At 30.0% G+C, this 12,551-nt stretch overlaps 2 protein-coding genes across 3 annotated transcripts in view; one reads left to right on the forward strand and one right to left on the reverse strand.

Moving 5' to 3' along the window:
- Positions 1 to 4: 4 nt before the first annotated feature.
- LOC124543529 lies at positions 5 to 2,128 on the reverse strand. The gene is made up of 3 exons (XM_047121755.1): positions 1,957 to 2,128; positions 1,204 to 1,692; positions 5 to 160 (listed from the first exon to the last, which is right to left on the reverse strand). The coding sequence occupies exons 1-3, from the start codon at positions 2,049 to 2,051 to the stop codon at positions 40 to 42; spliced, it is 705 nt and encodes a 234-aa protein (XP_046977711.1). The 5' UTR covers positions 2,052 to 2,128; the 3' UTR covers positions 5 to 39.
- A 1,215-nt stretch (positions 2,129 to 3,343) lies between these two features.
- LOC124543528 (delta-1-pyrroline-5-carboxylate synthase) overlaps positions 3,344 to 12,551 on the forward strand; it is a 33,686-nt gene continuing 24,478 nt past the window's right edge. Inside the window, exon 1 of one of the 2 annotated variants that reach the window (XM_047121753.1) lies at positions 3,344 to 3,634. In XM_047121753.1, coding sequence (XP_046977709.1) covers positions 3,524 to 3,634 — 111 coding nt within the window. In that variant the 5' untranslated portion in view covers positions 3,344 to 3,523. Of the gene's footprint in view, positions 3,635 to 11,975; positions 12,226 to 12,551 lie in introns of those variants that run through there. The other variant, XM_047121754.1, reaches the window with a different exon arrangement.

Below are 12,551 nucleotides of genomic sequence, written 5' to 3' on the forward strand. Positions count from 1 at the left end.
ATAGACTATGGAGAACAAAATATGGTTTTATTTAAAACTTTACACGATAAATATAACAATGAATGTGATTATAACGATGCAAGTGAGATAGCAATAGAGTTGACAACAAAAACGGTAGCAATAATTGACGAATCTGGTTGTTATGGAATCTCTTGGGTTGCTGAAATGAAAAAGGACATTTTACTGTTTAGAACTTTGTCTTTATAACTTAATTGGTTAAATTTTATGTTATGTCATTGATAACAAGGAATATTTTTAATATATTGTATTATTGTTATTCTGTTATTATTATTTTATAGAGTTATTCTAGACACAGACCGTGTCTCATAGCTTGGGATTTCATATATGCCAAATATTTTAATTTTGCTATAAACACAATTTTTCTTTATACAATGTAAGTCGTTCTACTTCTAAGCCTATGTATAATTGAAATGAATTAGTAGTTTGATACTGGTGGTCACATTTCTAAACTCGGTTACATTCAAAATTTTTTGTACTTGTTTCAGATACAAATTTTAGATTTTATTGCAGGATCTCAATATTTACAACCACTAGCCACATCCTGAGTAGGCGCATTCTTAACAAATACACTAAACTACTATTTAGCGAAGTGAGAAATACAATAAGTAAATTCGGCTAGTGGTGTACTACTTTAATAGTAACTCGTTTAGTAACTTGCTATTCCAATCATTTTGAATAGCGATTCTATTATTATACTTTTTCGAGAAAGCGTAAACTGGCTACGTGGCCGGTAAATTACTCACCTCTGGAGTCGTGTATGGTACATTGCACGAGTAAATAAATAAAGGAAGGACTTTTACATTGGATTTAAATTATTTAAAGGGCATTTCACAGAAAATCTTATTTTCATATAAAAACTACACTGAATTTTTTTTTATGTATACGTTATATTTTAATGACAAGACTAAATATTTATTTTAAAATTGAATTACATTTGAAAAATGTGCACTAATTTGGCTAACTACCGATTTGAGGGACAACGTTATTATAACGATTAATTTTGGTAGTAAATTGCAATAAATTTACCAAATTATATGTTGCTAGTGATTGCTACGTTTCATGTTTATTTAATTACATCTGGATTAAAAGATATACTCAGTCTGATAAATTTATGAAAGAAAACGGTGATATTTAAAAGTGAATAAATGTAGGTATTAAGAATACAAAAAAAAAGTAACTTACTGCTGTTTCACGGACGCGTATTTAGAATGCGCACGAGGCTTTACAATCGCAGTTTTATTTTTGATATGCTTAAATTTCTTTTGAGGAGGTGGTGATGAGTGATTCCTTTGTGCTATCGTTTTTTCCCATTTATAACTTTTCAAAGAAGGTGGTTTCGAGTTCGTCGTTTGATGTTTCTTTTCATTCCAATTAATAAAATCGATTAAACGCTCTCTTTCAAATTCCTCTCGTTTCTTCTTCCTTAATAATTCTTTCTCTTTTTCGTGTTCCTTGATCAATTGTTTTAAAGCTTTTCGTCTTCTATACCATCGACAGATTGTAGTTGATTTTGATGGCAGGCAATCAAATTTTTGCCGTTTACGTATTCTCCATCGTGGTTTCTCAAAAAATTGGACAATGGTTGGGGATTGCTTGTATTTTTTATCTGCCTGATACGTACCATTTTCAAGTCGTGGAGGTTGTTTTAACTGCTTGTTGGTTACATGTGGACTGCAAACAAATTAAGGTGAAAGTTTTAAGTGCATGGCGTATTAAGCGTGCACACGATATGGTCAGGTTAGGTTATATTGTCGCACAACCCTGTATGTTACAACTGTTTTATTAAATGTAATTGTTTGGAATTTTCTCCCGTAAAAGGCTAATGGGGTAAGAATAGAATATAATTTATGACTAATTCAAATACTTTTTTATTTTCATTATATCCTATTAAATCTATTTAAAGGAATAAAAAAGATAATTCTTGGGAAAATTTACTGGACACTTTTCTTTGGTGTGCAATTTGAACATATCTTGCCTGATGGACAAGAACATGGTTTTCCTTTTGTCGATTTAAGGATTGAATTAATCATTTGAACATTGTTGATGTTGAATATTTTTTCTTGTCTATTTCAAATAATTTAACATATCTATATAATTTTGGCGTTTGTGTGACGTAAATTGAATTTTGTCAATTGTGGATTTATTCAAAATCACTACGTGCATTTTTTTTCTAGCAATACTTTAATAATGTTTTATATTCTATACAAAAATACTTCCCGTATTTTTTAAATTTTTTTTCAACGTTCGAATCAGTGACGGGAAGATATATTCGACATCAGAAAATCTTATACAAACCTAAACATAAATAAATATAGCTTAATTCATGATTATATTTGTACAATAAGTGGGCTCGTATCTTTAAAGTCTATTACGTTTCTTAAAGTAACGCCAAAATAAAAATAAAAAACGTAAAAAAATTTACATACTCTCTATTTCTAGCATTAGTATAGAAGTCTAGTAATAGATTTGCAAGACTATTATCTATTGATTGGTAAATCGATGTATTTTTAAAATTTCGATCGTCAATAAAAACGCACACATCATCACACATGATTGCATATCGTATAAAAAACTTCTTATTTTATTTGAATTATTATTTATTAATTACAATCACTTATTCAACAACATCAACAATAATAACATCGATTCATTATAAATTTGTTTTAATTTAAATTCCGGTTTCATATCGTTCTATAATTATTATGGTTATTAAATTATTTTGTTATAATGTTTTGCGTATTTAACTAGATACTATTGTTTAACGTAAACAAACTTAACAATGACCTTTATTTTATCGCGAGACCGCGGAAACATGATTTAGTTGAAGTGAAGTAAGTACATAATTATCTGCCCGTTCCTATCATAACGGTACAACCGTATTTTCATATATTAATAAAGTTTGGAAAAAAACAATCATGTCTTTATTATAATTTAGATAGAAAGACTTAAACACACACAAGACACAACCATTATATCTTAAACATGCATTAACAAACTTATCCATTTAATAAAACATATGCCTATATTATGAAGATTTTGTCACAATAATTAAGATTAAGATCAGATCAACTGGTCAATTTCTAATTCTTATTCAATTAAATGTTAATATGCGATACTTAATAAAAAAATCAACTTTTAAAGTTTTAGCCGAAAAACAAATTGAAATTAAAAAAATTAAGATATCATGGCCTCAGTAAATGCTAGAATCTAGATAAGTTTAAAGCTTAAATAGATCTGTAGCACGAGTACTGTTTATATCTTTTAAATGATTACGCATTAGACAATAAATAAACAGTAGGTACACTATGTGATAAAATACGATACATAACACTCGTTTATTATCATACACGTCATTTTATTGAAACAGAGTGGTCGCAATATTAAATATCACAGGATCGATGGAAGACTTTAAACGTTGAATACAGTTTAAAAAAAACTATTTTTTTTATAATAAGCTGAATAATTTAATTCTTTGCATTTTTATTATTCATCTTTATAAGCTATGTGTCATTTATTAAATATCTGTGCGAAAGTGGGTATTAAAAATGTCACGTTACGAAATTCGGCGTTAATTTCCACGGCGCGAAATTTTAGTGTCAAATGTCGACATTATGTAAGTATTTATTTATTATTTTATGAACAAAATTTAATGGTTTATTAATTATAATTCTAATAAGATAATGTGCAATTTAAATATTAAGCTTGTGAATGGACCTATTCCTGTGAATATTGGAAGAAAAATCCTGGTCGGTGGTATAAACTATCATAATTTTGAAGTTGCTTCAAAATCGTCCTAATATATTATCTGTTAGTTTCTATAGTCCAACAGTGTTTGACAAAATTCTTAATAATAAACTCAAAATCCTTTGTTACAAACTTTATTTAATTTAAAAGCATTGCACGTATTTTTTCATTACCAATTTTAAAATAATCCGTTTTCGGAAAATATTGTTGTCTGTGAAGATGTGGCAAAAGTAACTCAGCGGCTTGAGATTTCCAATGACCCCTGTGACACGGAACTACAGCGTTTTTATAGATATGCGAGAAAGAAGTTTTGATAAAATTCCTTGACAACCGTTCACAATCAAACGCGTGGAACATTTTATCTCTGCAGTCTCGACACATAGTAAATAGTAATGTTTGTATAGTTCTTTCATTAAACCTATCTGGAAAATACAAAGGAAAGACTATAATGATTTTAAAAGACATTTTTTTGTCAATGGCAACTTCTAAGTCTACTATCTTGACTGTAACCAATTAACTTGGTGGTAGGGCTTTGTGCAAGCCCGTCTGGGTAGGTACCACCCACTCATCAGTTATTCTACCGCCAAAGAACAGTACTCAGTATTGTTGTGTTACGGTTTGAAGGGCGAGTGAGCCAGTGTAACTACAGGCACAAGGGACGTAACATCTTAGTTCCCAAGGTTGGTGGCACATTGACGATGTAAGGAATAGTTAATATTTCTTACTGTCTATGGGTGATGGTGACCACTTACCATCAGGTGGCCCATTTGCTCGACCGCCAGCCTATAACCATAAAAAAAAATTATCGTTTTTTATCTGCATGTCTCTTATTGCAGAAGACAATTATTATAAAAATGAAACAGAATTTTCTTCAATATAAAATAATAATTTCATTTTTACATACCCACCTCTTTAATTGGATACTATAATGCTTAGTACCTATTGCAGTTCGTGTGCCTAAAGGGGCTACAAGCACAAGGCACAAAATACATATTAGTTCCCAAGGTTAGCATTGTTTAATATTTCTAACAGGGTCAGTATATAAGCGGTGGTGATCACTTACCATCAGATAATACTAAGCATGGATCAAATGTACTTACACATTCAAAATTTATCGCTCGCTAATGTCACAGATATGATGATACAGATTTTAATAGTGAAATAGGATGTGGGGATAGTACCTTCGTCAACGCGAAATGCACACAATGAAACTGGTATTGTTAGGAATGACTATTGCGTTCCAAAGAGTCAATGTATATGTCCAGAGGTAAACTGTTACCATTGGTTACCATTGTTACCAACGTCCGACACATTTGCACTATGTTTTACAAATTACAACCACTTTGTGGAACCAGTTTTCGTCGGCGGTTTTTCCGAACCGATATGACATGGGAACCTTCAAGAAAAGAGCCTACTCCTTTCTTAAAGGCCGGCAACGCCCCTGAAAGCCCCCTGGTGTTGCAGATGTCCATGGGCGGTGGTAGTCATTTTCCATCAGGTGAGCCTCGTGCTCGTTTGCCACCTATTTCATAAAAAAAATAAAAAATAAAATAAAGTATGACAAAACCTTCAATCATTTGTTGAACTACAACGAATTAATGTGCTTAAAAAATTATCACACATTTTTCATGTTTTATATTTACTTACAAACCATGTATCATGAATGAACCTTGATTATTTAAATAATTAAAAATGAATGACTCTTTGTATGTTGGTCTTGTGTAGGTTTCGAAATCGTTCATATGATTGCGATAACACTTTTGTGACTTTTAGGTTACCCTTGGGAAGGTTTCTGGTCCAAAAAATACCGTTATATATTATAACTAAGAGTAATAAAAATCTAACTATACTATACATCACATTGTTACTACTAAAAGTAGTAATAATTTGATGTATCATTATACAAATACTTTTAAGTTTTTATAAGTATACGATTATATTATCAAATATGGAGACTCATAAGTGCTGTTTCTATAATGTCATTAACAAGCTTAAGATAGCGATAATCATTTCTCAAATAATCAAGTACTTCAGATTTTACAATAAAATAACGCTATATTAGATACATGTAATGCAAATCTTTACATTATGGACCCATTTAAATATTAATTAATTAAAAATAACTTAAAAATAAGTTAAACGATTTTATAAATTATGATCTGAGGCAAGCACCGCTGATTCATGTACTTAATTTGTGTTTAAAATTCATCTCGTTCTCAGCGGTGAAGGAAAAAATCGCGAGGAAACCTGCATGTGACAAATTTCATAGAAATTCTGTCACATGTATTTTCCAGCAACCCACATTGGAACAGCGTGGTGCATTATGTTCTAAACCTTCTCTTCAAAGGGAGAGGAGGCCTTTAGCCCAGCTGTGGGAATTTACAGGCTGTTTAAATAAAACTAGTTATAACGGATTTTAATCGCGTATATTAATTATTTTGGACAACCCGACAGCGTTCGTGGTCACGGGTAGACTAAGGTGGCATTTGTCTATTTGAAGAACTTCTAGAAGTTAATTAATATACGCGATTAAAATCCGTTATAACTAGTTTTATTTAAATGTGTAATAATCTCGAAAATTTAATACAACATTACAGGCTGTTGTTGATCAGGTTCAGGGCGATGACAATGTTAGAAGTTAGAAGTGACAAGTTAAAGCAAATAAAGTGGCTATAAGTGGAATTTCAGTAAGTAAAGTCATCCCCCCCACCGTTTCAATTATTATTAAAGTTGGACTGAGATACTGTCATGCGTTTGACACACGTATATCACGTATTTGTGGTGACGACTTAAACACAAATACTTTGCGAACATTGTCATACATCTATTGTTAAGATGACTTGAATAAATTTATCATTAACTAGCGACCCGTCTCGGCTTCGCACGGGTCTAATACTGATACTGAATATACTGCAGAATGTCAATATATACAAAATTCACAGCTTTGTGTCATTAGAAAATACAAACCGCTACAGATACATTACTTTGATATATCTTGTAGAATTAGAAACTTCAAATATTATCGGTATTTCTTTACTGTATTGTCCATGATATAGAAAAACCTTCCTCTCGATTTAATCTATATAATAAATAAAACCGCATCAAAATCTGTAGCGTAATAAAAGATCTACGTATATATAGGGAAAGACAGCGGTAAGCGACTTTGTTTTATACTATGTAGTAATGTAATGAAATAAATAACGTTAAAAATATTCGCTAATTAAATACTTTCAATGGATATTCAGATATCGTTAAGAGCCAATTGAACTCACAATAGACAACAGTGATCGTTGTTTAAGTGTTCACGTGATATAATTAAATTACAAATAATAAATTCCCTCAGCTTTTTTTTCGTTCTTCAAGAAGTTAATTTAAGACGCTCTTCATTTATTCTTTTTGTTAATTCAATGAACGTCTAACCTAAAATCCTGATTAGAACCCAAAAAGAACCGAGTAAAACAGAAATTTTCATAATTAACTCACTTAAATCCCGAGAGTTGTTTCTAATTTGTAAAAAGAACAAATTGTACACTTCCTTTGTTTCTAAACTTAAAAATAATACACATTTTATGACAGAGACTGTAACGGAAAATCCTCAGTTGGAAAGAATTTGCATTTTTAATCGCAATAGTACTTTTCCAAACAACTCGGAAAATAATTCGATTTAAAATGAACATTTTTTAAAAATATTATTATTAAAATGTAATCATATAAATTACTTATCAGCTTATTTTAGACCTGCTGTGCTAAGAATTTTCTTCCCTGTCATAAAGGTTTTGATCATATAAGCCGTATTAGAAAAACATGCATGATCTTGAAATTTATAATTGGCAACATTATATATTTCTGCAGATATAATATCAGATGAAACTCAAAGGCATGGCTTCGATTATTTAATTCGATCGATTATTTAAGATTTGCGTCTTGTGAATGAGTTTTAGTATTTAAAGAAATTACGGAGAGTTGTAAATAAAAAAATGGATATGATATGAATATAACATTTGTATTTTGACACTATGGCTTCGGGAAACTGATCAAACGAAGATCATTACGAGAATAAAGTATCAGAATGTATGATTTTTAATTACGTAATTATGTAAAAATAGTTTATTTGTTAAAAATATAACAAATTAATTTGTTTTAAAAACGGGGCCATCATGATAAAATATTTTCATATTCACTTTTTGTCAAATCGAAGATGATAACCCTCACCCTTCGGATATAAATTGAAGTTATGATAACATTCGAATCGTGGGCTCCAATAACTCGAAGTTTTACGAACCATTTTCACGTTACATAGTAATATGATATGTTTTCGTACATTCTGACTTACAATTTTATGAGGATAATGAGGACGATATCTTAGAATGAAATATCTACGAATTGATTCATGTGATAGATATTGGTATTATGATATTTTGATGAATAAAAGTTATTTTTTTATGATAGTCTTGCTTGTCTGGACAAGTAAATTGACTACGTGATGTTAGTCGTCCACTGATAGTTGTGCTGTAATAAATATTAACCATTCCTTACATCGTCAATGCGCCGCCAACCTTGGGAACTATGTTATGTCTCTTATTTCTGTTACACTTACTTTTCAAACCGAAGCAACATTGCTGAGTACTGCTATCGGCGGTAGAATATCGGATATGTGAGTGGTACCTACACAGACGCACCAAGCGCTACCACTAAGTAAAATACACCGGCCTACATATTAAGGAATTTTATTATTAACAGGCATCTCATTAAATTATATATAAAAATTTATATACGATCTGAATTCACAATTATGGCAGTTTCATAATATGAGAACAATTGTAGAGAAATACAAAGCCATTTCTAGCTGAATGTGTTGAGTGTTTGATAACCGGTAATCCATTACTTATAGCTTTATACGCGTTATTATACAAATAGTTAATATTTACTTACTATTAGAGAACAACAAACAAGTAATTATAATATGTTATCTATTCATAGTATTGCATTAAATTGTTAATAATATTATAGATATTTATCCTTTATTGGTTGACGCGTATAGTATAAGCTACTGCTTGTGAGTCCTTTCGGAATTCCATTATTTACGGCCACCTTTTTTTTTTAAATAATTTTGTGAGCTATATAATAACAAGCATATACACAATTTTACCTTATACATATATCAAAATAATGGAAATCGAAATGTTAGAAATTCTATACAGAGGATAAATTTCGAGAGATGATTATTTAAGAAGAAAAATTTATTTGCGGCTTTACAATTTATAAATATATTTTTTCTCAGAGTTCTTGTTTCGCATTCATCGATTTTGTACAAACAATTTGTAAAGCTTCTTATAAAGCCGTAATTTTTCAAAGAATTTTTAAATAACAAAATTTTCGGTCTACTGGGTGTCAGTATTTATTTATCAATATAAAATCATCCAAGTTATCAAATTAGTACTAGACTATGAAGGTCCGATAGGACGGCACGACCTGAGAGGTCAGGCATAGAATTAACGACGTTTTTGGAGAAGGTACAACAATATTAAATTCTTAACTTTACAAACTAAGACACTAACGAAGTAGTTCGATTACTATGGTATAATTATTATTATTAGAAGGGTAGCTTCGAAAGTTTCTGATTTAATATCCGAACTCATGTTTAACATATAAGGCCCGAAGAACCATAGAGGCTTCATTTAAAAGCGTCCCTAAATAAATGAAAATTAAAACAAAAAGAAAAACTGACTTCAAACAAAACACTATTTTAAACCAAATGAATTTGCACTACAAGTTTATTTTCTAGAGTCCTTCTAAGTAAAATGAAATGAAAAATATTAGACTACTTAAAAGTAGGTTTACTATTATATAACGTAGTTATAGTTATTTCTATAACTACGTTATATAATCGTAAACCACACGGGAAGCACCACCTTTCAAACAAAAAAAAATATCAAAATCGGTCCACCCAGTGGAAAGTTATGAGGTAACAAACATAAAAAAAAATACAGACGAGTTGATAACCACCTCCTTTTTGAAGTCGGTTGAAAAGTTCGTTTGTTTTGAAGTTTCATGTATGTGACGTAAAAACACATAGGAATGGCTCATTATTCGTAAATCGAAATCAATTAATTATCACTCATTAATATTCAATAACAACTCCTTAAATCAACGAACCGAATGGAGTAGTATGGAATTTATAAATTTTGATTAGTTTTAAGATGTACACATAACTAGTCCATATAGTTTGTTTGTGTGTTTTTTTAAAGTTTAAAAAATAGATTATGAAACGCTACAGTCAGAACTATAAGACAACTTTGTGTGTAATATTTGTTTTTGTCTAAATTATCTTCAGAAAAGTCCTCAATGCCAAAAATCTGCTCACATATCTAACTTAGTAATCATTTTTATTTCTGTTTTAATTGGCAAAAATTGCTTTTAGCTTTCGTTACGATGTATTCGCAATTAGCACAGGCAAATTGTTTGTCTATGTTATAAATACATCAAAACACCTAATAATTACAATATATTCACAGGTTGAAATACTTTCTGAGAAAATCTTTTCCGATCGGGAATCTCAAATTCTCAGAGTAAGATAATTATATATGCCAGTTTTATTGACATTTAATATCCTCGATATGGAAATAGAATGATTTCAATAGTTATTTTTAGTATTTGTTAATATACATATCAATTCTTTTAAAATTCCCTTTATACGTAACAGAAATTTACGTACTAATTCTTAAATTCGTAAGGTCATTTTGTTCGTAGATTTATCGACACATTAATGGAACATCTGGTTTAAAATGAAATAAATAAATATATTTGTCTCTCTCTTTATAAACTTAGATTATAGTGACAATAATATTTATCGTAATAATATAGCTAATATAGTAACAGTCTAAGCCCTTGAGAGGTTTATTTAAATATTTATTTATCATGGTAATGTATTCATTGCAGTGGACCTAAGCCAGTTGTGTTAGTGCAAGCGTAACGTATTGTGAATCAATTTGTTGAGATCAAAAGATCAAATGAATCGCTAGACGATTTTTTTCATATCAATGAAGTAATAAATTATCGTTTATTGGTCATAAACGTCTGTCTTGAAAGTTATATTTCGGAATTATTTAATTATATGTAGTTTATTTTTTTATGCATTATATTTCATGTTTAACTGTTTTTAAAAACGATGTAACAGAAACCCTATTTGATTAGCTATAGACCGATCGTTTCGTTGTCAACGCATATAAAATTAAAAGTATACCATAAAAAAAAAAAAAGGCCCCGACGAATTGAGAACCTCCTCCTTTTTTTGAAGTCGGTTAAAAATAAGATAAAATACAAAGATAATATGGCAAAATAAAAAGAAGTTACATATCAAATACATAATTTTACAATTAGTTAATTTGTTGAATTCAATTATAATATAATAATTCTAAAATTATTTAATTATGTCTTGCACTGTTTATATTTCTATCATCAGATTGCACCTGACCTATTATTTAGTTTCGGGCAACTTAGTTTCCGAAGTTGTTTTAGTTTTGATTACCAATGGTATTGACGAATTCGCAATAAATAGTTTTAACGATTCTTACGGCACCCACGCATTGTATTTTGTAGAAGAACTGATTTATATTTCTGAATATAATGATGGGGCATCTCCGTAGTTTACTGTCGTCACCCGGTGGCGTCTTTTTCATTGACCGAGAGGGTAACACTGGTTTATTCCGGCATTTGGTTCTCGGTGAGTCCCACATAATGGGACGCTTGATATGGGAAAACGCATATGCGTAAATTCAGTGAAAAAAAGAGTGACTAAGAGTTCACAGGCTCCAAATCCACTAAATTAATGCTGGTAGAAATTTCCCAAAATAAAAAATAACTAATAAATGTTTAAATAGTTAATTGTTAAAATTAAGTGTGTTATGGCTTTTTAATTACTGTAATTCGTCTATAACACTTGGGTTTTTCTATCCAATTCCATCAAATTATCCGTCTAGTTGCTTTTAGTTGTGAGCCGACGGCAATTTCGACAATAGAACCACTTAACAACATTTCTTTTCTTACGTTCTATAGAAAATCAATTTCAATTTTACTACAAACTGAAACCTTGAAAATCAAGTAAATACTAGAGGTTACTAGTTGAAATCAAACAAACTGATCGTTGCTTTTGTTTGTTAAAATTATTTCGACGTTCAATATTTAGTTAGAGCTACTATCAAACATTGATAAGCGCTCTCATTTGGCTGAACAGATTTATCACAGTCGAGCGTGTTTATATATAAAACAAAAACATAAAAAAAAAAGTTTATTTAGAAGTATGCAGTGATTTGATTTTTTGCAACAATATAAACATTATAGAGAAAAGTGAGAAAAATGTTGCGCAGTAATTTATTATTGAAGAGTATAATAGGAAGGAGGTTTTATACTGTGGCTGGAGGCGACTTCTTACCATCGGGAAAGATTAATTTCGGACAAGACGTGAGCATTTATTTAATTAATTAATTTAAAATAAAACATTGTTTAGCTGTATTTTACCTAAAGCTTTCGAGAAGGCTCTTACAAGTAATTATGAATCGTCATATACGATTAAATTAAATTTAAATTGACCACAGGTTGAGAACGTAAATTCTTATGAAAAGAACCGACATTAATGCAGTAGTTACTTTTTACATCGGTTGAATTAATTCCATATATTAATTAATACTATATACTTATTATATAGAAGCATATTCGTTGAGTAAATTGTCGGTAAATAAGTTGCAATCTTAAAAAGATAATGTATGATAATTTATGTTTAACTTATT

Source organism: Vanessa cardui, chromosome 3 (genome assembly GCF_905220365.1).
Source record: "Vanessa cardui chromosome 3, ilVanCard2.1, whole genome shotgun sequence".
Classification (NCBI taxonomy): Eukaryota; Metazoa; Arthropoda; class Insecta; order Lepidoptera; family Nymphalidae; genus Vanessa; species Vanessa cardui.